The sequence below is a fragment of the Hippichthys cyanospilos genome, chromosome 4, assembly GCF_059441005.1.
Source record: "Hippichthys cyanospilos isolate Australia breed blue-spotted pipefish chromosome 4, RoL_Hcya_1.0, whole genome shotgun sequence".
Taxonomy (NCBI): Eukaryota; Metazoa; Chordata; class Actinopteri; order Syngnathiformes; family Syngnathidae; genus Hippichthys; species Hippichthys cyanospilos.
Genome location: NC_142372.1, coordinates 13,911,170 through 13,937,574, shown reverse-complemented (window position 1 = coordinate 13,937,574; position 26,405 = coordinate 13,911,170). Strand labels below are relative to the sequence as shown.

Here is a 26,405-nt window from a genome sequence, read left to right as displayed (position 1 = left end):
AGAGGACAGGACAGGAGAGCAAAAGCCGGTCAGGCAGTCGCCGCTGGGCCGCCACAATGTCGAGCAATGACGAAACTCGCTACTGTCACAGATTCTCCTACGTCGTTCTCAAATTTATCCTCTTTTTCTACGCCATCGGTTGGTGGGTGAGTACTTGTTTTTGGTCATTCTGAATGGGTGCATTGCATTTTTTTTTTAACTTCCCAGCTGCTGTTTTTGTTTTTGTTTTTTGTTTTTCCCAAGACCGCGTGTTTGTGAAAGTCGGCGTAGCACTGTGTTTACATAGAAAAGCTAATGAAACCCGACCAGTATACAAAACGTTATTAAAAAAAAAGTCCCCCAACAAGTAAAGACTGGCCTTTGTCAAAATGGCCACACCCTCTACTACACCTTTCCCTTCCCTTACCTGCTATCGCTTTATGCTTAATGCAAGCACTGAGTGAAATTACTCGTCCCGACTTTTTATATCAATTTCTCAACTATTTTGATATTAACTGCCTCGACATCGCAAATACGGCTTGTTTTCTTTTGTGAAGCGTGCTTATACCTACAATGCACACGTGTTTACAAATCTTTCAATTTTGATTTAATAGTCATCGTGGTCGTGCAGTTTTGAAAGTCACGTTATGTCACCTATGTCATGTGGCCGACGTGTACATAAAACCTTAGGAAATCAAGATTTCTCAAACTAGTAGGGTGGAAAGTTTTGAGGCTTCTTGAGGCTTCATTTGCCCATCACAACAATTTAGCCAAATTAAGATATGACTGCTCTATAATGACAGAGAACTCGACTTACTTTACAGCATATAGTGGTTTGGCAGATGTAAAATATTTAAAAAAAATGTAACATTCCTGTCACTGTGGATGTTCACTCTTAAACTGAAAAGAAGGACAATTATTGGTGTATTAATAACACTCACACACATATACACACTGTCTTGAAGTTGTTCTCTGAATGCAAACGTATTGTAGAAAACACTATAGACGGGCTAACGCTTAGCATCTATCTGACAGCGTCATAACGTTTTATGCAAAGGACTTTTCAAAACAAGACCTGCAGCAACACACGGTAGCCCGTAGTAGTAAGACAATAAAATATTACAAGCATATATATGTTTTGCGCTCTGAAAACAACTAATATGGCTGCAACTTACAGAGTCAATTACACAAGTTGTAAAATTCTAATTTATGTATTATAACTGCTGCCTCCCAGTCGCACACACCAGAAGGTGCCAATGACATTTTCAAAATGCACAAATTGGTTAATTCTTTACAAAGATTGAGATACACTTATTTTGACTAATTGGCGTAATCGCGGAACATATTAATCTTACATCTTAAGGCACCCCTGTGTTATCATTATTGTTATGTGATTAATAATTGAGTTGAAGTCTTATTTACATGTTTGTAGCCCCGTATCACAAATATTCTCAAAGGGCTTCACAAGCTTTTTCTTCACATTTCACAAAGACTGATGGGAAAATCCCCAGAAAACCAATTGAGGTCACGGGGTAAACTTAAGAACCATCACATATCATATAACTAAGCTGCAATGGATGCCCGTGTGGGCAACGTTAATCACACGGCATGCTAAATAAATGCACCCCCCCAACACACACACACACACACACACACACACACACACACACACACACACACACACACACACACAATAGCCCCAAGTCTGTTTAAGATGCAATATACACCACTGAAAACTACAAAAATAATTAACAAACGTACTAAAATGAAAGTCAATGCACATAACTCTCGGTTCACAGCAGTTTTATCTGCATAGCACATACTGTAGAACTCAATATGCTTGCTTACTCTAAGCCGTTTATACAATGGCTTCCCTGGGTCCCATCTACAGTGCTACATAAATAACTTATTGTTATTATTGTGTGAATCAATACTGAAGTATTATTGCTGTTGTGTTAAAAGAACTTACAGTGGTCCAGTTATCCCAGCTGTATCGTAGTACACCTACCAACTTATTCAAATCTTCTTTCGTTATACATATTCAAATATTTGTTAAACACATCAAATTTGTTCAATAAGTTAAGTTTTTTAACTGTACGCAAATAAAAATTGCGTCAGTCAGTATACAGTAATAAACATTTGAGCAATCTGAATTTGCGACTGGAAACACATCTGATTGAATAGGGTCAGCATCTGGGTTCACAATATTTGTCTTCTGTTGTCTTGCCTAGCAACATTAACATTATCTAACGGGATGTGTCCTCAAGTCTTACCTTGAAATATCAGTCAGCTAGTACTCTTCTTAGGTTTTTAAGCTTTGTGTTTGAAGAGCAAAGGCACAAAGACAGATACCTACTGTACCTTCCCAACTAAAGCTTCTCAATGATCAAAACTCTGATGTTTCCCTTGAGATACGTTATGAATCACAAACCGTCCTTATGGCTTCATTTTCGCCCCCCAAAAAAACTGTATTGTCCCGAAGCCTCCAGCTGTATTTTTTTCAGATACCAAACAGGCGTTTTTTGCTGAAACAGATGGCTGATTGATATTAAACTGCACATACGTATGCGAGATACTTTTGAAGGAGGTGTAGGGTGGTGCTGCTGCAGTAATGTGTATATAATGGTGACTGAATGCTTTCTTGGTAAAGGAGGTGAAACAGATAAATGGCCCCTGTTTACGTTGCGCCTTCTTGTTCCTGCCACATTTCGTCCCTGTGGAGTGTGGTTTATCTCCGCGGGATGCAGCACATAGTAATGAGCACTTTAGGTCATATTGTCACTTCTCTCAAGAAATGCGGACCAAAGCAGAGCCTCCCACCATTGTTTTGCCATTTGAATACACAATATTACAGTACTTCAATGCATATTTCATTTAAAGATAAGCTGAATTTTTGGCCATTCAAGATTTTAGGCAGAAAATGCAAGATCATTAAAAGTGGAACAAACGACTGCCAGCTAGCGTCTGTCTGAATTTCACACTTGCACACAAGAGAAAGAGAGGGGCATCACTACTTTAAGCATTTCAGCAGGTTGCTTGAAGAGCATTTCCGAGCTTCCTCGTCTTTCCTCATCTAACATCCTGTCACAGGGCAAAACTGAGTTGCAATGGCCAACTTCAAAATAAACATCAGATAATACATGGTCGTCAATGCAATGACCGACGCATGTTTTTATATTGAAGTTGTCCCTCACAACAGTGTTTGCTAGCAGCTAATTTACTCCTCTTTGCGACTCTGTGATGTCTTGACAGTAAAAACAGAGCTGACAACATCAAAACACCGCCATTAGAAAAAGTCATTCAATCGCTCATTAAGGATGCTAAAAGACTGCTAGTCAGTTATGCAGTCATTGTATGACACGACACAACTCTCCAGTGTTAGCGCCAGCCACTCACTACGTGTTGCATGTGGTGCATTCAAATGCCATTGGACAATTCAAACTCAGGAAGAAAAGAGTCTGTCAATGTATTAAACGTTAATAATTGCAGATGTCTAAATAATGTAGGATTTAAACCCATCTATAAAAGTTTACATATATCAGGAAGAAAGATGGGGTGAAATAACTATTTTACTTAATTATAATAAGTGATACATCAAGTCATTTGTTTACAACTGCATCTGTCTTCCATTCTACTGGATGCCATTTCAATGAATCAAAACAAGGGCTAAACCTGCCTTTCTTATAAATGTATTAATATTATGAAATGGAGCACGTTAAAATGATTCCCCTTTAAACAGGAGATAAAACTCTGAACAAGAATATTTTTCAGGGCCATGGTATGCAGTTTTATTTTGTTTTCAACAATAGTGTATAGCGTATAAGATGATGCTTGTGGTTTTGCATTCCGTTTTCAAAGTCATTTGGCACCTGCCAGGCTATGTTCGAAAAAAGTAAAAAAAAAAAAAAAGGTTGCGTTTTGTTTTTCGGCCAAGCGTTTCTCATTTTCAGTTTTGACCAAATATTTTCATTTCAAAGCATCCCTTCATCCAAATGAAAAGTAGAAGTAATTTTTTTTCCAAACATCTTTGTTTTATTATATAAACTCTAGAGTTGTTCATTGATGCCGTTTTTTTATAAAGTATTTTTCAACAACATTAAAAAAAAAGCTATTTGTACAACAATAAGAAGGTAGAATAGATGTCACACTCTCCTTCTGGACAGTAATATTAATACAGTCTCTTTTAGCACTGAACTATACCCCCACCCTGCCAAAAAAAGCTAGATGGTATTTTGTTGTTTGATGTGACTAACCTGTGCATAACATCTATTGGAGTGTAGGTTATTATTTAGAAAGTACAGTCATTTTCTTGGAACTGAGAGAGAAATTACAAGAACACAATTTTAGCACATCATTGGCCTGTGTGGACCTCTCATTCTTCCACATCAACCCATTTTGGCTTGCCTTTTTGGACTGCTTGCTTTGTACAGTGGGTGATAATCATGCTGAAACACAAACTGGCTTTCCCACACACATTGGTAAAATGTCTTCATGAAATGCCATAATCTGCATTGGCTTTGCAATCTATGTAAAAGAACATTTGTCTTTGAGAGGCTTTCAGACTAACATGATCATGTTAGAGTATAAACTGGAGATGGCTTGTTAGAGAGGTGCCAATGAGAGTGTGTCGTTTGCATGATCAACATGCTGAGGTGTGTGCCAAGGAGGCTGCTGAATATCTTCACGTCGGAGATCACACCAGGCAAAATGTGAGGCCCACAATAATAGTTTAGCCTTCTAATGAGCACTGTATTGCAGTGATAACATTGGCATTTCCCAGACATCATTTCGCTAATGGCTGAAATTGAATCCAAGTGGCCTTTTCTATTTTTTTGGAGGTTATTCTTGTGATGAGCTATTTCATTTACCCTTTATACAAATCACACGGACCTTTATTCATCAATTTTTATGAGCACTTTAATTGTAACATTTGTCAATAATTTGCTTCATTGTGTCTCAATGAGTGACAAATGGTTAACAAACAATAATATTCTACTTGCTGAGGTCCCAATTTCTAACTCGTGCAGTTGTCCCTTCATAATGTAGACACTTTTGTTTGCGCCACACACATACAGTATATACAGCAAGATACTGTGTATATATATGAGAACAGCAGAGAACATTATGTTACAGTCGTCAAGGCAGGACATGACAAACACATGAAATCCTGTCTCTGAATCGCTAGGAGACAGGATAGGGCGAATCTTCGCAATATTTTCAAGGTGAAAAACAAAACACAGTTTGTAATGCTCCTAATATGCATTTGAAAAGAGAGAATTGAATCCAGTATCACACAAAGGTTTTTTGTTGAGTAACTAGCTATAAGAGAGACTCAATTCACACATTAATTTTCGTCCGCGGGGGGGAGTTAAAAACCATTTCCGTTGCTACCGTGTTATTTCCAGTCTGGAAAGTTTTCATTACTCACATCTTCTCTTTGGCGTGATAATACATTTCCACGGGTTGGTGTTGCTATCTTCGGCTGTTCCTGGTGACCCTGCTGAGTATTAACCCCAGGAAGGAGACCTAATGTACTGCTTTCCAGATTTTTATGCAAATCACTTATCATTACTTTCCCCCCTCTTGAGGTTCAAGTGCATGTATGTGTTTATGTATTAGCCTCCCGGACGCCTCCCTGGTGCGGCCGTCCCACTGGGAGGATGCCCCGGGGACGACCCAGGACACGCCGGAGAGACTATGTCTCTGGGCTGGCCTAGGAACGCCTGGGGATCACCCCGGGGTAGCTGGAACAAGTGGCCCGGGAGAGGGAAATCTGGGCTTCCCTGCTGAGGCTGCTGCTCCCGAATAAGCGCAAGATGATGGATGGATGGATAACCATCAAAAATATCAAAGACACACACGGAGCCTTGATACATCCTTACACAAGCCCCAGGGCTTACTTCATTATTACGCTGCTATAAAATGGATGAATGGTTAAAAATAACTAGAGCTCTGAGGTCCGCAGACGTGGGTCATTGGGTGAGTCCAGAGTTCAATGTAAACATGGTGAAGCAACATTTAGCTGTTATGCTGCATGCAAATGTTAGATTAATTTAACCCAGAACATCTCACTTACACAATTCAGTTTATTTAATTTAAACTTAATTTCATATTTAATCGTTGGCAGACACTCCAAAGATGCAGGTATTTGCTTAAAAACAAAACATATTTTTTCTCACAATATGTTGCCTTTCGACACATTGACATGCACTCTGGGCACATTAAACTATGACACTTTTACTGTACATCGTATTCCAGGTATTCAACTAATTCAGTTGCATGACTTTTATCTTTTCAGCTGATAGGCAGCTTCATCTTAGCAGTAGGTATATATGCTGAGGTGGAGCGGCAGCGCTATAAGACACTGGAGGGGCTGTTTTTGGCCCCTGCTGTGATTCTCATCCTCCTGGGAACTGTCATGTTCATCGTTTCATTAATTGGACTCTTGGGATCACTCAGGGATAATCTACTTCTGCTCAAAGTGGTAAGTAGTACGCTACAAGCTTTGCCCATATTTTGTCATTTGTTTCTCGTGTTATGAAATGATGTCTGTATGGGCTAAATTAGGTTGTTCAAACTGTGGCCCTGCGGCTGTTTGTGGCCTGGCGTTTAAGCGATTAAGGCCTTGTACTGAAAATAGCATTTGCTAGTAATAACTTACAGTAGTTTTATGTATTGCAGATCTTTCCAAAAAACTCATACATTCAAATGTAAAACATGTAAAATCAAAACTACATTTCTCTCCATAAGTTTGCGGTGAATAACAATAATGAATCTTTTCAACCACACTGGTTTCTTCCACTTTGTGGTCTTTCAAGGTCCAATGTGGGAGCATACTATTCAAATAGTTCCCAACTGCTTTAATATTGGTCATCTTATGGCTGATATTTCCAGATTTGTTTCTGAAAGTGGAGATGGGCAAGTGGCTGTTGTTCAGTGCAGCATTAGGGTGGGGTGTCAGACCACTCCTAAATCTTGCAAACTCCTAAATATTGACCTGATAGAAGGCTGTTCAGGTAGCAGTTAAAAAAGCAAATATATGAATAATATACCTTTACTTAATTGATATTGGTGTGCTTGACAAATTAAACTTGGAAAAAACAAAAGTAGCCCTTGCATCCTTTGATTAAGCTGTACTTGACCCCGAGAGTAAAAGGTTTGGACAAACCTGCTTTAAGTGTACATATTTCTTCAGTTTTGTTTTTTTTTTTTTTCTATGAAAAAACTAAACGAAACACTATATTGCAGAGAGACGTGGTGTGACGGTTTCATGCATGCCAAACAGACGAGGTGACTGTAATGCAGTGCTTCTCATTTACATTTGGCTAAATATCTGATGTTATGACTTGCGCTTTATTTTAGATGCTGCGGCTTGTGTACAGTATTTTTTACAGCGTTTATATGGATTACACCTTAGTCTAAAATAGAAAAATATAACCAAGTGTGTCAAAGTTATTTATTTTTTCTTTTTTTATTTAAGACAAATATTACTGCAGTACACATATTTACTTAAATCTTAAATGATTAAACCTTTTATAGAGCCCTCATTGGTCCACGTGATTGTCAACCAATGAGGGCGGGACTTGTAATCTACTCCCGCTTGTTACACAGACCTGGACGTGCTGGTCTCAATCGTAAAACACACAGGCTGTTGGTCTGGATAGAGCCAAGACAGAGGAGCAAAGACCTTAACAGGACCATTGAAAATCTCTTACCTGGATTTCTTGTATAATAAAATGATATTTCAAGTGTAGACTTTCATTGTTATCATGTTATCACGCTAATATGACCGCGGCTGCCGCGAGACTTCAAAGGATGGAAAGGGGTGACTGTTCAGCTAAAGTATAAGATTGAATAATTTAAGATTTAAGTAAATATGTGTACTGCAATAGTTCCACATCCATGGCAAGTGCATTCATAATTACCTTGTCTGTCTGGCGTGCAGGAAACAGTCACAGCAAGTCTGTCCGCAATACAGTTTTTTTTTTAATTTTGTTTTTGTTACCCCCCCAAAAAATCTGCGATGCACTGAGGGCACTTTTCAGTGGAATTGTAATGAAGTGAGCTGGCTAAACGACTTCTAGTTTCACTCGCCTTTGAGTCAGAATCAGAATCACCTTTATTGTCACTGTATTACTACAATGAAATTAGAGAAATGATATAAGCGAAATTAGAGAAATGAATTTGCAGTTCAGTTTACTTATTTTAGGTTAAAAGGACTGTTTGTGATAACACCTGAATTGACATTTTCTATATTACAACCAGTACAACATAATAAAAACATAATGTCTTGATGATTTTCTGTCTTGTTTAACACAGTTCATGTACACACTTGCGGTGTGTCTCGTACTGGAGTTGCTGGGAGGAATTTTGGCACTAGTGTTCCGTAACCAGGTAAATACTAAGAAAAAGGCAATTGTTTGATACAATTTATTTTCTATTGTTAACTATGATTTCACTAGGTAGGCTCTCAGGGGTTATTTTCAACATGCACAGCATTTACTGTCCACCACAAACTGTCATCTCAGTGAACTATTAGATTTCAGTGTCATGCATGTCAGTGAAACACAATCAGTAATTAGTGAGGTTATCCACTCGAATATTAAGCATAATTAAAACAGTATATGCTAGAACTCTCACTGGACCCGCAACACATGCATGCAAGCACACTGCTGATGAGTCTTGTCGATCAGAATCACTCATTTTATTTTTTTAAAATGGAAACATTAAATGAAAAGAACAGATTCTTGTCTCTTTCTGGATGTTTGGACACATTAGCCCAATGTGATCCTACTAGGCCAGATTGCAACTGGCAGATGTGGGCTGTTAAACTGTCACTTTTCCACTTCTACTTGATTGGGTCAGTCACCTTGACAAGCCAGGACATACCCCGACAAACTTGTCACTCTGGCATCAATTTGCACTCTGACTGAAGAGTTTGATTTCTTTCCCCCTTCTTTGTCCAGACTGTGGATATACTGAACAGGAACATACGAAGAGGCATTGTGAACTACTACGATGACTTGGACTTCAAAAACATCATGGACTTTGTTCAAATACAGGTACAAGTTAGTTTTCCCCCGTGCAGCATACACTATCCTGCTAAGCATTACAAACGAACCTGCATTTGGTTAGTTGACTGTGCTTTTTGCCAACTTGGAACATAACTTGCAAGTGCCACTTTGGACCCGCTTCAAATTATTCCATGCTTCCACACCATTAAACGGCCGGAAGCAGCTCATATCAGCTTTTATCAAAATACATTAAGATAAATAATCTGGCAGCCACAGCCCCTAATGTATGAAAATGCTTCACAAGCATCTGCTGTAAAATACTGTGCACCTGCTGTACGCTGAACAATTTTTGTCATCTTGTGAAGTTGGTTCGAAACGGAAGAGTCAAATTCATTTTAGTCATTTCTTGTGTGAATGAAAGCATTTTTTCATCTTTCCTTGATTCAGTGAGGCTTTCCACAAAGGAAAGGTTTATAGTTTATAATTTTTATTGGCCGCTTCGGATTAATAGCCACGGGTCTCCTTGTTATAGGATATTAGCAAAGAACGAGCTCTCTGATGACTTCTGAAATCATTCATTTGCCCTAAACAACACACTTTTTTAGCTCCGACAAGAAATGCCAAAGCTGGTATCTTTACACAGTCACAGAACCTATCGACGGCATTCGTTATCCCACGAGGCACATTTGCAGACAGTTTAGACCAGGATTGTACTATAGACATTGCTATACTTCTTGCACTTGGCCATATGCTCATTTAACTCAACTAATGATGCTGACTCCTGCTCGCAATTGCTAAACACACAGCTGCGTGCTTTCTTTTGTCTCTCTCGCTCTCTTGGGTTAGCTTTTGCCTTACGTGAATGCCCCAAATAGCAGGGCGGATTTGGACAATTTCATGAGTACATTTGTGACATGTTTGGTCACCTCATTGGTTAGATGTGAAAAGCCTGGGAACTATTATTAAATAAACCGCAAAAACATAAACTAAAAGTAGTGGCTTATTGTCTGCAATTTATGAGAATTTTTTTTCAGAGAGGGTCTGTTTTGTCAGTTTTACTTGTTTTTAATGTTTCATTTTAGTTTAGCTTTTATTAGTTTTTGCATCACTTTTACTTTTTGTAATTTTATATTTTTGTAATGATGTCAAGAGATTTAAAAACTGAGATTACGGTCGTTCATTTATTGATCCAATAAATGTGATTTTAACATCACTTAAAAACGTTTGGAAAAACCTTGCAAAATGTTTTTATTGTGATTCTTTGTGTTACTATGGCAGATGAAAAGATTGATGTCCAATACTCAATTGGCTTCAGTCATTTATTATACACATTTTTAACAAATGCAGCCGCAACTATTTACCTTGCGTACTTTACAACTATTTACTTAGTTTCGAACATCACCAGAACTCGTGCTGTTTTCGTTTGTCAATCATTTTTAAAAATAAATAAAAATACTAACAAAGTGAAACATTGCTCATTTTGTTTGTCGTTGACTTGCTCAAACGGTGGATGTTCTCAAAGCAAAAAACTTTGGTGTGGCACACTACATTAGCGTTTTTGCAAGCTCCTTCGTTCTAAGAGTGCATATCAAACTAGCTTTATTAAAAGTGCCACTGAGGCATTATTTTTTTTCTCATTTGAATTTGCCAGTCATCAGACCGAGACTCTCACATGCGCTTTCATTTTCATAATTCTTCTGCTCCTGAACAAGCCCTCCTACTAAAACAGGAGCTTATCAGGTTCTGCCAAACAAAATGACAGCCAATGCTTCAGTGCAATTGACCTTTGGTCTCAAACCCCCAACAACGCAAGCACATGAAGACTGGTGCATAAAACCAGATCTAATCAGCATAAAGTAAGAGAATAAAAATTAGGTCAATGCGATGGAAAAAAAAAAATATAAATAATAAAGCTTTAAAGATGGCTGTAATTATTTGATCACAGTTAATCTGTTGTTTTGAAACCTATTTTTTGTGCAAGGTTTAAAAAAGCACAATATTGTGTAGATTTTGAAAAGATTTGAAAACAACCATCCTAATCAAGTTACATCAGCTACAGTCCACAGACTTTGAAGGACATCAAGTGTCATACATAATACTTCTTCTAAAGTTAGATGCATCCCATCTATCTAATGTCTTTAATAAAAGTATTTCCTTCCATCTCTGGCTTGTCTAGTCGCCAAAACCTAAAAAGCATTTGTGGTTTGAAATTCCCAAGGAGTAGATGTCCATAAAAGGCATTGCAAGCCACTTGCTTTTTAAATGGTAAATGGTAAAATAGAGTGGTCTTGTAAGCACTGCCTACACCCTGTGGTGCTCAAAGCGCTTTACAAAAACTCACATTCACACACATTCATACATTGATGGTGTTCCACTCGGACCAATTTCGGCTTCAATATCTTGCTCAGATACGTCGACATGTTGGGGATCAAACTCTCAACCAAAAGGTTTTTATCTTTTTGTTTATTGCCTACCTTATTATTTGCTCTATTATAGAATAAGAATTTCATTATCTGGCATTACTACTCATATAGTAATACATACAATAATACTCTTGAATCTTGAGTAATGCTGCCTTAAATTTACTTGTAAGCCTGTGAAATTGAGTGGGTGAGTTGGAGATCGGGTGGATGTAACCTTTCGTATGTTGAATGGAAGCACCTGTAAATCTCCCCCCGACCCGATGACTTATACCATAAAGGTTAAAGAAATGTGTTTTAAAGGTTATCGAGCAGCTTAGGGGGAACATTTGTTCCCCGCCAGGCTTTGTGCTCAAAAAGGAAGGTGTTGATTAGATGTAGAGATCTGTGTTCTGTGATCAACTGCTCTTCCTTAAAGTCTCCAGATGTCTGTGAGGCAAACTGAATTTGGACTGAGAAAACTTGTATTTGTGCAATGAAATGGGAAAATATGCTGAAGTAAAATTTCACTGAGGATCAAATACAGTTTCCGCATTGCTCATTGTGCTGCAGCCTTAAGTGACAGCTTAGATCACACCCAGAGCATATTTATTTCAATATGACCTTTCCCTCAATTCCCTCTATGTATTCCAATAAAATTGTGACATTTACTGTGAAAAGGCTTAGACAATATGTTTCAAAATGTAATGCATAATTATCATGTCAAAAAAAAAAAACACTTAGAAAAGGTTGAAACTGTGGTAATAAAATTTATTACAGCTTGAAAGGGATACTAAATTATTTAGCCATTCTAAGCAATAAAAATGTCATATTTTCTCTATAATTATATTAAGAAATACTTTTTATATTGTACAATTAATACCTTTAAAAGCATTTTTTTAAATAGAAAAAAACACAAGATGCCCATCCAGTCAGTCACAAGCCCCTGTATGGCTTCCTCAGTGTGTCATACAGAAAAACTTTAAAAACCCGTTAATTGAAGTATGATCCACATGCGTGGTCTTCTTGTTGTCTTTTGACTCGAGCGGTGCTGCTACCTTTCTGTTGGCACAAGCACATACACTGTCAGATCCATGAGTAATCAGTGTAGGCTGCGTAATGTGTCAGAGCAGGCTGCTTCTTTGTGAGCCAGAGAAATCTATTCATCACTTTAAGTGAGACATTGTTCGAGTACATTGCTGCAGTTGCACTGCTGGTGCTCCCATTCAGTTCTTTCTCCAGTGTTACCGCTCACAATGACCACAATAATTGGCCTGTGCAGCTGCATGGTTTTGTCACAATCTATTTGTCCTCCATCTGTAACCCTCAAAAAGAATGTACTCCTCCAAGAACTGGACTATTACCCAATCGTTAAAATGTGCTATCCGGATTTGTCTGTTTTGTTTCGATTCGAAAAGTTGTGAGCGAGAACGTTCATTTGCACAGAAAAGCAATTCATTGTTCGTCCGTTTTTAGTGGTTCCTATCTGCATGTACAAACTGTGTTTATACGTAACAGATTGACGTAGAAAATGGGTCTCAAAATTAGATCAATTTCAAAAGCTGTCGCTTTCATTACATACAACGCTCACTTTGGATTACTTCATTCAGGTAATACAAATGTTGATACATTATTTGGCCTATAACGGACAGTATTTGAACAAAGAGTTTCCATCAATAAATCAAGTGATTTTAAAGTAAGGTTATGGTAATAGAAACTTTAGTGGTGTCACACTGGAAGAGGTCCAATAAATGTTGTATGGATGTTGAATGCGTTTGTTTTTAAAAATACAAACACAATTTAAGGGTTGATTGTATATTTTAATATAATAATAATCAAACCCCGACTGTACTCTCTGCACTGCTGAGAGAGAATCAGTAGTGGTTTATTTGAAAGATAACTTATGATTGTTTTGAATTTATTGCAGGGCAGTTAATCAAATTAATTTAATTCATTATTTGAAAATTCTAGTTGAAAGCTCTAGTTGAAATGTATTTTTCAGTAACTATCTAATTTATTTGATTTAAACAATATTATGTAAAACATCACAACCCTCATCCACATTATTGTTTTTTTTTATACTATTTTGCATGCAAATTTCTCTTCCACAGCTCTAAATTTGATCATGCCCTTGCCCCAAGTCTGTAAGGGATCATTGAAAGTACATGGTTCATGTGACACAATTTATTTTCCCCTAAGTGGCACTAACAGGCGTTGTATAAAAAAAAAAAAAAAAATATATCCTCACATTTGCATTATCATTTGTGGCTCAGAATGACATACGATATACTCCAAGCCGACTGCAATGTGAGCAGATGTCATTGCCAGCAGCATTTACACAAAATATACCCCCATATGCACAGAGGATGTTCGCCAAATTTCACTGCTTGCAGTTAAATTGAATACAGTTAAACAGAACAGATAAGACAAGACAATCAAGATAATTGTATTGAACTGGAATTAAGAATCTAAGTCTCGCTGCTTAAGTCCAGTTTACCAGACCAACATTTATACATAACAGCAATGGAGACACCTTTAACTAATGGGAGTGAAATCAACATTCAGTTCAGACAACAGCTCTGCTGGACATTCAAGTAGCTTACATGGGAGTGACATGCATAGTCATTGCTTTAGGGTCCGTATACCTTACGTTCATTCTATTTCTCATTGTAGATCGCAAGTATTTTTTGTGTGATCTGTTAAAACAGTCAAAATAAGTCCTGAAAACATGTGCAAGTGTGAAGTAACAAGCTTGTGTGCTAACGATGCAAGATAACTTGCCACACCGCAGCGAGGTTGTCCATTTTGTTCGTGCCTCGAACAAACCTATTTGATCTGACAGCTGCTCTTCAACCCTATTATATGTGGAACACTGCACAAATGTTCTTTTTTTTAATTCACATCTGGCAAGCTTGTTAACACTATTCTTCTCCGCATTGTCAAATTTACATGACATTTTTGTCCCTTCGTCATGCAATTAACATCTTGTAATACAATTAAAATGGCAGTCACAGCAGGTTTACTTTTTTTTTTTTTTTTAATGTTTTAGTCATCGATTGACATAATGACTTGACAAATGCAAGGATAACATGGATTTTCATGCCAAACATGTTGCCAGGTGTACAATTAGAACATTAGTTAGTCTGCTTTGAAACAGCCAGTCATCAGTCAGTCTGTCAGGCGGGTGGACTGGCAATGTGTTTCAAAAACAATGTACAAACATGTTTAAGGATTATCTCCCAGGAAAGGGCATTTTGAGTCATCCGGCTTTAAACGGAACGTTTGGCAGCAGTCTTTTTCCATCAGTAAACACAAACTCTGTCCGATCAGTCTTCAGAGACGTCATTATTGTTTGTGTTGTTAGTTTTTAGAGATCGATGTCTCACTTTGGTTTTGTGTGTCAGGACATTCTCCTTAAACTTCAGTCTTTTCATGGTCGTTCAAAGGAAAGCTAGGGCGTTTTGTTGTAAGCAGTAAAAGTGTCATGCTTCTCTTTGTTTACTTGGTTTTTATCGTGCAAAATTGATTTGGTCCCTTCGTTTGGGGGTAAAACTGATGGAGAAAAACAAAACAGTTTTCTGAGGAGAGATGGGGTTTGGAAAATATCTTTATGGCACATTTGCTTCAGGTCACACCACTTGACAAAAAACAAACTTAGACTTTATTCCTTTCTTTTTCTTTTTCTTCCGATCTTTAAGAATAATTTTGTTTGTGACATTATGTCTCACTTGTTCCTTCTTACATCCTATTCAGCTGACTTTCCCTGCTTCTGATCAAATATTTATCTGGTTAAAAGACAACAAAGCAGAGCTTGGAGTATATCTGCCAAATCGCTCGGTTCCAAACGTCGGTAGGTGTTACAATTGTCTTGATGCAATTTGCTGAATTTGTTCTCAGTTTGTCCCATTAGGGCAATGTTCACACGGTGGGTGACCTAATCAGAATAACTGCTGCTATTTAATTTGTCTCATGATCTAAACAAAACTAGGACAGACTCGGTACATTTCTGTGTTTTCGCTATGTAATTCAGCTTTTTCTCACTGCAATTTTGACCACAAAATGTGACTGACAGATCTTGATTGAGTGCCATTCCTTTTTTTTTTTTTCCTTTTAGATGACCAACAACTCTTACTCTTAGTCTGGCCAACTGGAAAAGTTTGCCTGTTGACACTCTGAGCCGTGTTATTGATTGTCCCAGTCAATATTCCAATTTGAGAGGATTCTGTGTTGTAGAATTAATCATATGTGTTGCCGGCTTTGTCATTTGTATCGACATTGAGTTGACAACATCTCAAGTTCGTGCACTATGTGTTACATTTGTGAAAAGTAATTTCTGATTCTTTACCCCAAAGGGATCATAAAGCATAGGAAAAGGAGACATCACCCCATGAGTCTTTGATGATAATCCCGGTCATCCCACATTGAGGGGTGCAGAGTAGGAGTGGGCAAACTTACTACCCCTTGCTCGGCGCTTGTATGTTTGGGTTTACCCTGGTGGACGGGAGTGTAGCCTCCCTCCATCTTCGAGGTGGGACACTATTCCCGACAATTGTCTGTGCCTATGCGCCGAACAACCCTTTTTTTGAGTTCTTCGAGGATGTGCTGGCTGCCTTTGGTGATTCCCTCGTTCTCCTAGGGGACTTCAATGCTCACGTGGGCAATGCCAGTGAGGCTTGGTGGGATGTAAACGGGAGAAACGGCCGCCACAGATCTGAGCTAGAGCAATGCTCTGTTATCGGACTTCTGTGCTCGCCACGCGTTGTCCATAACAAACACCATGTTCAAATATAAGAGTGTCCATGTGTGCACTGGCCATCGCAGCTTAATGATCAACTTCGTGATCGTGTCATTGAATTTGCAGCCGTGTGTTTTGGACACTTGGCTGACGAGCGATCAACTGATCACTAACTGATAGTGTGTTGGCTCCGATAGCGGGGAGGACAGTTCCCGTTCCCACTGAACACTTTTTAGAAATAGTCACTTAAATGTGCTGTTTCAGTTGGCAACATTGTGGTTCTGATGTCACTTAGTCTCATAGACCAGAATTGCCAGTGTTTTGTCATTAAGCATATTTCAATACTAAAAACTAAAATAGTATGTGCTTGAATGTCTGTCAAGTATCGTTAGCTACGAGCTGATTAGTGTGTCCTGCGTCGTTTAATAAACAATTTTTATTGATTTATTGATTTTAGTGATTGGACACCCAGGCAGGTATTAACTTGCAAAAACTGTGAAGAACAATACATTTTGTACAAAACCATTAGGTGATTTAATCCCTGTGTCTGTTCTTAATAATGTTGCCCTGTTGATTTCAGTTTCTCTCCAATCATGACAACCACTTGGATGCTGATTTTTTTTTTCTCCCTTTTTCCAGTGCATAAAGGGACAAACACATATTTGCCTGCAAATTGTCTTGTTCATTGTCTCCTTTCAGCCTTTTTTGCCATGGTTCCAATTACAACTGAAGTGTTCTGTTTACAAGTTGTCAATCAGTTTGTTCCTAATTCTTTTGAATACTGAATTTCCTCTCTTGTATATTTTCTCTCAAAAGTTTAAATGTTGTGGCGGCCAAGCGTATGAAGACTGGTCAGTCAACCTGTACCACAACTGTTCTGGGCGGGGTCCACTGTCCTGTGGAGTGCCTTACACCTGCTGTATCACTCAAGTAAGTAGTGTTATTTTGACAGTGACACGATGACAAAAACATGCTACAATGTATTAAACTACTGAAACGTGACCAATGGGTTGTTTTGCCATTTGTGTTAATGCAAAGTGCTAAATAGGGGAGGTGTGCAACTGCCACAAATTGGTATTGCAGCAAATAAAGGTCTTTAACTCAATTGTAATTTTCTTTGACACCTAGAAAACGTAACACCCTTCTAAGGAGTGTACTTTTTCACATGCAAATGTTGCACATTTGTGACTATTGTTCATCTAACCCGTACAGCTTAATTTCTGCTAATATTTGGATTTTCTGGGAATCACACATTTTCTTCATTTTCCGTGGGGACCATATAATTGTTCTTCCATCGGCGTTTTAGTGAGAATTTCGAGGGTTTATTAGATTTTATTTCTTGGAATTTCAAAGGGCCATTAAAGTGTGGCAATCACTTGCGCATTGCTGTGCTATAGTGTCATTTAAGTGCAACAAATCAAAGTGAGAATCATTTTTAAGTCAGAACCCTTACAGATCAGTTATTGTAACAGAAACATTGATATTTTAGTTGAAGAATGGGCAAGCATTTAATATCGTCTTATTGTTTGAGACTGATGACGAAAGTGCCATTAATATTTGGCTGACGGAACGACAGACTAATGATTACAGTTTGGATAAACTTTCAAAAAGACATGCCGACTGAATTGTAAAAGATGGACCAGCAAAAAATAAAATAAATAACACGAAAATGCACACCTGTTATACGTTTCGTTACAAAATGATGATGGTCCTAAACACTGAACACATTTTTATTCTCATTTCATCCATATTTAAAACCAAAAGAAAAACATACAGATATAATTATACATACAGTATATCATACATACTGTATGTAACAAGACCAATGAGTGTTTCTCGCAACACTTTTTGGTAACATTTTGTCTGAGTCCACTATGTTGCATGTTTTTGTAGTATGTTTTTATTTTTAATGTGTGATGCAATTAATATAAGTAGAGCACTTTTCATTGGCCAAGACAGGTAATGTCATAACATTGGCGTCTCTGGCTTGGTCAGGCAGTCGTTTAATAAAAGTAAATACGATATTGTGCAATAAGATACACATTTCCAGTGTGTGAAAAGGCTTAGTAGTAAAGTAAATCCGCCAACCAGTTTATAGATTTTGAATCAAAGGAACAGCACTGGAGGGGTTCTCATTGACCATTATTAGTCTCACCAGAGGGTCAAGCAGTTTAAAGTGATGACCTTCAATTCATACTTTATTCCATTGTGCTTTCAGGGATGTCAATATATTGCTTTGAATTCATCTAATGTTTTATAGCGACACTAATTGCAGACAGCTATGGTGGTCACATTGTATTAGTGAAAGGTAATCAAACCTACTCACGGAAAAGAATTGCGTCAAGTGATATCAAGGTCGTATTTGAGAAAATTATGAATTGACACCTGTATTATTTCAGGCCAGTAATGTTAAAAAGTGACCAGGAAAAGCACAATTCTATATATTTACAATTTGTCTGTAAAGTTCTGAACGTGTGGTTCACATTTGCTTGCCATTAGCTTAATAGCTGTAAGAGTATAGAGTTATGTTTAAAATGCACCTTATAGATCATAGGTAACAATGCCTTTGCCGTGCAAGACTGACTCTTACGCAATTTTCACCCACACAAAACAGCAGTGATATATGACTTCTTTAATATTACCTCCAGAACTGCTCACATCTAATCTAAATTTTGGGGTAAATTAAAAAAAAAAAAAGTGGCATTTTGTTTGCTTGTATTCAGGCTCATATGTTTCCACTTGCTGGTCCGAGAGTTCAGCGGTCGGAGGGCACTCAGTTTCCACAGGATAAATACAGTATTGGTTAGAACTTACTTGTTTGAAGTTTCTTTTGAATGCCTAAAGGCCATTCCTTCTGCACCTTCCTTTTTTTTTTTTTTTTTTGGTTTTCCCCCAATGAAACTCAATTTTCATTGCCCCAAGACTTTGCACAAATGACCATCATATGCAGGGTAGTAAATGAAAGTCACGCAGCACATGGAAATTCACCCCATCTGTTACTACAAGCTGGCACTCGTGCACGGTGATTCAAAGGGCGTGCGCGCAGCTGCTCTCTGGGCAGGCATGCCCAAGTGAATTGAAATGCAGAATTGATAACATTACATGAGGAAATTCATCACCCTACCGAATGATTGTGCAGATAATCAGCACATATGAGCACCAAGTCTGCAAATTTGTTCAGGTAGTTCCTTGTGGGGCATCGATATGAGCAAACGCAATACTTGCAATGTCTTCATTCTCCAACTACTCTAATGTCACGCGTGAACTGCCAAGCCATAAAACTACACTTTCAGACTTTTTCCCCATGCTCAGAATTCTACCCATCCATTTTCAAGAGCCACTTATCCTCAGAACTGTCGCAGGCCTGCTGGTGCCTATCCCAACTGACTATGGCAGTAGGCGGGGGACACTCTCAACTGGCTGCCAACCTATCGCAGGGCACGCAGAGACGACCACCCATTCACGGACCCAATCACACCCAAGGGCAATTCAGTGTTTCCAATACACCTGCCATGCATGTTTTTGCAGTGTGAGAGGAAGCCGGAGTGACCGGAGAGAACCCACGCAGGCAAACTCCACACAGGAAGGCCTACTGCCCAAAGTCAGCTGAGATAGGAAAAAGAAAAGAAAAACGCCAACAGTGCCTCAATGTTGTTAATAATTGCCAATGTTGTTAATAAAATATGAACAACCGTAATAATAATGACAACGGTTAATGTCATATATTATTATTGTATTGTAAAAAAAAGAAAAAAAAGTTGCTTCAGGTCCCAGGAATTAAACTGTGCCCTCTCCAAATGCTCCACAAAATTAGAAAGTTGCTCCTCAAAGTGAAGGATTTGGAAAACTACATTGCACAAAAAATGTCACTCACTTTTTAGTCATTCTTTCCTTGCACATAGGGATTGTGTTTACTGAAGATAAAATTATTTTATGCAATATTAATTTTGACCCGCGCTCCTCCAAATCATATCCGATTGTTCAAAGTGATGCAGCTAATCTGATGATTAAAGCAAACAGAAGCTAGATGCAAATATAACTGATGAATCCCCTTCTCTTCATCTCTTCTGCGCCAGATGGCCTGATTGGTAGGAGCGCATCTTGGGGAAATTGATTCGAATCCTTGTGGCAGGCGTAGTCTATTTATCTTTGTATTTTACATTTTGTCACATTCATTTATAATGCTTCTAATTTTCTTCCTTGTTTCCTTTCTCTTCTGTAGCCAAATGAAGTCGCAAACACATTGTGTGGCTACAAGGCGTTGGAACAAGAGGTGAGGCGGAGGAATGTGAAAAATGTTATTTACAGATGCGAGATTGCGTGTGCTGGAGCATCATTTAAAAGTGACAGCCAAAGGAAAACATCATAAAGTCGCTGTGCATTCATGCAGTGAGTGCATTTAACATTCAGGTGTTGCGGCGCCACTGCACCTGTAGTTGCTCTCTCTGAAATGTGCTTGATGTTTTTTGCCGTCCGCGAATTTCAGCAGGATTGCTTGGTCAGATGGCGGCACTTTGTGTGTAGTTTCCGACCTGGGAACTTTGATTACAGGCGCGTACAGTATTTGAGGTGTGAGAAAAAAGTGTGAGATCCGTGGCGATTGCTTCGTTCAGTTCGTGAGAGGAGTCGAGTCTCCTAGTTTGGACGTATGGATGTGGAGATGGCCGCCATAACAGCTGCAAAGAATCTCGGAGGAAAGCTTTTCCGTGTGCATAAAGGTGTGACAGAGGGTGCTTAGAAAGCATGTTAGAATCGAGGGAGATCAAGATTTTGAAATATCTTCAGTGAAGCCAAAGCTGAAACTTTTCGGCGCTTTGTGGAAATCATCACAGCTGCGTTCCTCTCATTTAAATGTTTTTGCAAGCTTTCAGTTGTATGCCAAAGTGGCATTTGCTCTAACAGGTGGTGCTTGAAACAAGGTCATTTTTTGCTACTCAGAAAACTGGAAAAAAAAAGTCAGCATTCTTTAACAAATGTCAAATTTAATGAAGAGGAATCATATTTGTGGACCAATAAATTCTCGAAAGCTAAAAATGACAACGTGTCCAGCACATTGAATTCCCTTGTCTGATCTTTCTCTTTGATTTGGTTGTCCTTCCGTTGTCGTTGCCTCATTAGCGCTTGGACCTCACCGACACGATCCACATCAGAGGCTGCACCGACGCTTTCTTCATTTGGCTAATGGACAACTATAAGATTATGGCAGGGCTGCTGCTAGGGATCCTGCTACCTCAGGTAAACACACGCTCAATTCTGTTTTTTCATTTCATTTACTATGTCTACCTTCCGTGGTTATACAGTGGCACTCAGGAGACTCGCACAAAAAGCCTGCGTTTCCAAATCAAAAACTACTGGGAGTGATTCTAACTTTTCGGGAGCTTTGAGGCACATTCGTTTCAAACACTCCTCCATATTCAAACAGACTGTAAAGCGGAGTAATCGCCAAGTGGGATTGCCTTTAGGTTGCTTTAGTCCAGCTTTGCACAACACCGGTCAAGCGCGATGCATGTAATGCTCATCGGTTTTATTACTTCAGTTACTTTACTGATGACTTGTTTTAAAAAGTCAATTAGTTCCTCTACTGCACAGGTGTCAAAGTCGAGGCCCGGGGGCCAGATCCGGCCCGCCACCTCACTTTTTGTGGCCCTTGAAATGCTGATTTGACTTCAGGTTTCTGACTAAAATACCAAAATTGCAAGTTGTCTTTAACTTTAAAAATTTGGGAGAAGAAAAACAAACATTTTCTTATCCTCCAAATCTCTTTTGAACAGTTTTTGCCTGCTTCTCATATCAAATCTTGGTAAATGTGTGATCAACACACTTAAAATGTATTTGAATTCTCAGTCATTCCGGCCCTCTGACAGAAACTATCACTACAATGCAGCCCAAAATAAAAATTTGTTTGACACCACTGCTATACTGATTACTTGCTTTAAAATGCTAACTAGGCTACAGCTTATTGTAATAGTCACGTTTTGCAGCTAGCGAGCACGTGCTTCGTATGAAAATGCCACCCAGTTTTGCCACTATTTTGCAGTGTTTTTAATAGTGACATTAAAGAACCAAGTTCTTTTTCATTAAAACACAAATTAGACAACATCCTTCTTGACTTATTTTTTTGATCAAAGAAAATGAGACTTTTCAGGATTTCACCACAAATTGCTACTTCTTTTTGAATTTAAAAGAAAATATTTTTTCAAATTTAAGAAACAGTTTTAAAAATATCGACAAAAAATCTGAAAAGTAAGACAGCTTTTATCTAATGAGGCTGTAATGGCAAAACTCAATATTTATAATATAGGCCTTATTTTTAAATGTAGCAGTTAAAATTGTGGACTCCCTGCTGTCACCCAATCTGGAGTAACTGAATGCATACTGCTGTACAATCTATTTATTTATTGACAGAGTTATTGAAGCTACATAGCTAACACTGTTGACTTTGCAGCAAACCTTGATATCTGTACCTTTTACAAATCTTGAAAATGCTACGGCGTCACTCCGACATGATGCTCCCACAATGCATTTCGCTGTTATATACCAGACATCCTCATATTAGCTGTTGTATTGTCATCTCTTTCGAGACTTCAGAGACTATAGTGTTAGGAATGAGGCAATTTTCTGTATTTTAGCATTCATTACTAGTTTTTCTTTTGCGGTGAGTGAAAAGCGTGAGATATTCATTTAAATATTTCTTTATGGCCTAATATGTGCTTCTTCCTATAATGCGAAGTTACCCACTTCTATATGCTTATAGTAGCACATATATAAAGATAAAAAATGGTGAGATAAGAAAAGGTAACTTTAATGTGACTGACTAGAAACTGTTGCCAGCGTCATCGTGGTGGTGGCTTGGGTAGTTTGGTTCTTGGTAATGTGTTACAGGCATCACTGGTTGGAGGGCTTTTGACTAGATTTTAGGCGGAACAACACTGGCGACAGAAAAGACTTTACTGCCGTTTGTTGCTTCACAGTTGGACGCGTTGATGTATGTAAGACACGGTCTTCTTGTCCCTTCATTCCCTTCCGTCGTTTTGTCTCCTTAGTTCTTTGGTGTAGCCATCAGCTGGTTGTACATCACCCGAGTGGAAGACGCCATCAGCGAGTATGGTCACTACATGGACGGCCTCCTGAGCTCCAACGCGCAGGACAGACACTTGAAAAAGCAGGGTCGGATGGCCAAGTGGTTTATGTGTATGCCTGAAATTGACTGAAGAGCTGAGAGCTGATCCTCACTTGAACCCCCTCAATCAGACAAACGTTTTCATCTTGGACGCCAATCATATCAAGTCCACGGAACTGATTTCTTCTTGCCACTCAGGGACTAACTTCGGAAAGTGATCCGCTGAGCAACTTGAGCCCCACTTCCACCGCCGCCGCAATTCCCCTTGAAGTACAGTATTACTTCACTTCTCATTGCAGCACCGAGTGGGATATTCATGCAAATTTCATACTTCTTCAAAAAATAGGCACCCCCAGAACCCATAAGCCACTCACCTCATCAGTTGAAGCTAGAATGGGAAAAACACACTGGGGATCTCAGGATCATAATGAAACTTTTTTTTTTTTTTTTTTTTATACAATTATTTATTGCGTGAACTGTAGAAATCCTACATTATAGTCTCAGCATTTTTTTTCTTTGCACATCCACAGTTTTGTGGATGTACTGTCTGTACTTGATGTCCAATACCTAGTCATCCTTGATTGATGAAAATTAAGTAAATTAGGGATTTTACTCAGAAATAATATTTTGTTTTGATTGTGCTCACATATCTTTGAACCAGTCATAAGTGAAAACAAAGCAGTATGACTTTTAAACTGGCTCATTTTGTGCCATGCACATACGTAGATAAAGTCATTTGATATTGCCGGGTTTTAAAGGTACTAATTAGACCAATGCTTCAAGGACCACTATCACATTATTTATTTTTAAACCACCAATATTATGCACAATTTGGACATTTGACATTGTACTTAGCTCATTGAAATCCCAAAGACATACTGTATTACATGTTTTAGTGGCCAGACATTCAATTCAAGCTACTTATTTATAGTTTTTCAAAAATTCATAACAGTTCAGCTAGAGGAGAGTATAAAAATGGCAGGTACTGATGAATCAACTAATCTATTACTTCACTACCTAAAAGAGTCATTGATTTTAGGTAGCTTAGTAAAAAAAACTAAATACAGTATCATTTAGTACCTAAAATAATAGTCATTATGGTACATGAGTACCTAAGATAATTAATTATTTTAGTAATTACCTAAAGTAATTGAATACTTTTGTTCTCATTACCTTGTTAATCAGTTACTTTATCACCCAAAGTAATTGAATACTTTATGGAATACAATAAAAAGAAATTGATTACTTTATTAGTCCATTTAATAACATCTAATTTTTTTTTACTCTCCATAGAAAGAATAAAATTTCATGAGTACCTGAGATTGAATGTCTGTACTCTTTGAAAACAATATAAAATATGACTTTGAGATTGAATGTATTAAATATAAAAAACTCAAGGTAAAATGTGCATAAAGGGATCGCCTGAATGTGTTACTCATTACTGAATAATGTACCTCTGATGTACTACTGAAATTAATTTTGATGTGATGGTTTCATGATTTTAAGTATTTATATTTTCATGTTTTCAATTTACCTCAATTAAATCATAAGTCATCCCTTCATAATGTCACACAGCACTCCACCATTCCACCTCCAGATTGTACTGCCCTTTAAAACAAAAAAAACCTCTGTTGTCTTCCCAGTTTTTGCTTATACTTTTGAATGAATTTAAATCGTGTATTTGATTGGATTATTTGATCTATGCGAGTTGTTAATTGTATTTGGTTATTTGCATGCGGGAAATGAAGTGCAAGTGAAGTAAGCAGTCTTCTGTGTTTTTTACTTTAATATTTTGTGTCATTTTGTGAATTTTTTTGAACATGTGTAAGTTGCAAAGGTTTGAATTTGCGGAGAAATATGGATAAAATTGAATGCCAAAATATGTCAAGTAAAAAGATACAACGATACAATAATAATAACAAAATAATGGTAGCTTTTAGCATTCCAACACTTAATTTGCATTACACCTTGCATCCAATGGAACCGGATCTTAAACTATTTCACCTTTCCAATCACCTACAATCACTCATGGCATTTCGGCAAATATCAAATCCCTAGCAAATGGCAACTGACTTTGTGTGCAACATTATGAGTGGGTTTTAAAAGGTGCCAAGTGGTTAGTTGGTATTCCTCTTTTTTTTTTTTTCCCTTTTCCACTATTGCTCCTGCTGCTCGGAGGGCTTCTCACAGAATGGAACCTTAATAGTTTAACAATTCTTAAGCAACAAGGAGACTATTAGTCTAAATTTCCAACAAGAAGGAAGAAGTCATTTTAAATACTCGGGAGGAAGTAGTCATGTGTAAAAATAAAAAATAACCATTTTGGTACTATACATTTTGGTTTCCCTTTAGTTCTTTTTATAATCCAGTCATTAGGTTTACTGTATATATCAAGCAAGAGTCTTTCCCATGCGTTAAAACTGGTTCAACCTGCTGCTTTGCAAAAAGCAGAAATATGGGAGCCAAGCGGCCTCTCACACTTGGATCATGTGCTGGGTAGTCACAAAGTCACCAAAACACAACGTGATCACGGACTGAGCGCACGTCAAATGTTACCCCACGGGTTACCCGCAACAATGTGTATTTTGATTGCATCCTTTCCTGTTCATAACAGGAAATGTGCGCTTGTAGCAATCACCCGGTACTTACCTTCTCACACATTCCAACACAAAAGGGGATAGAAAGGCATTATGTATCTTTTTCTTTGTGAAATTGTTAAATTCGGTAATGTTTATACAGCATATCTCAAAGCCTTGATTTGTTTCCTTTTGTCCAATTTTGTCAGATCTCATTTAGACAGACTTGAAGCGACCAGCATTTGACAGCCTAAACTTTGCAGTTTTTGTAATTGTTCTTTTAACCATTGCTTGTTAGTTGACATTGGAGCGGCATTACAAAAATGCCACATGAGAGATTTTAGCTCTTGAGTTCAGTCTAGTGAAGATCTTTTCATCAGTGCTGGTAGTCCCAGGCTTGCCACTGTGAGCTTTGTCAAAACAAACAAACAAACAAAAATCTTGTTTTGAGAAAGTTGGATTGCGTAAATTACACTGCACGTTGGTGCTTTGTGACAGCCATTAATCTTCTCAGCGATGAATGACAGACCAGCAAAAATTTGTAGTGCCCACCTCTGCTATTTTCATGTCTAGCACAAAGCA

At 38.1% G+C, this 26,405-nt stretch overlaps 1 protein-coding gene across 1 annotated transcript; it reads left to right on the top strand.

Moving 5' to 3' along the window:
- On the top strand, positions 1-25,012 carry tspan15 (tetraspanin 15). Its single transcript, XM_088412159.1, has 8 exons — positions 1-146; positions 6,278-6,463; positions 8,299-8,373; positions 8,946-9,041; positions 16,944-17,057; positions 20,350-20,400; positions 21,246-21,362; positions 23,171-25,012. The coding sequence occupies exons 1-8, from the start codon at positions 57-59 to the stop codon at positions 23,336-23,338; spliced, it is 897 nt and encodes a 298-aa protein (XP_088268285.1). The 5' UTR covers positions 1-56; the 3' UTR covers positions 23,339-25,012.
- The last annotated feature ends 1,393 nt before the right edge of the window (positions 25,013-26,405 follow it).

Excerpts from the sequence above, each read along its gene's own strand:
- tspan15 (XM_088412159.1), top strand. The coding sequence starts at position 57 with ATGTCGAGCAATGACGAAACTCGCTACTGTCACAGATTCTCCTACGTC. Across the intron at positions 6,464-8,298 it reads ATCTACTTCTGCTCAAAGTG|TTCATGTACACACTTGCGGT; the intron begins GTAAGTAGTACG and ends TGTTTAACACAG. Across the intron at positions 9,042-16,943 it reads TGGACTTTGTTCAAATACAG|TTTAAATGTTGTGGCGGCCA; the intron begins GTACAAGTTAGT and ends TTCTCTCAAAAG.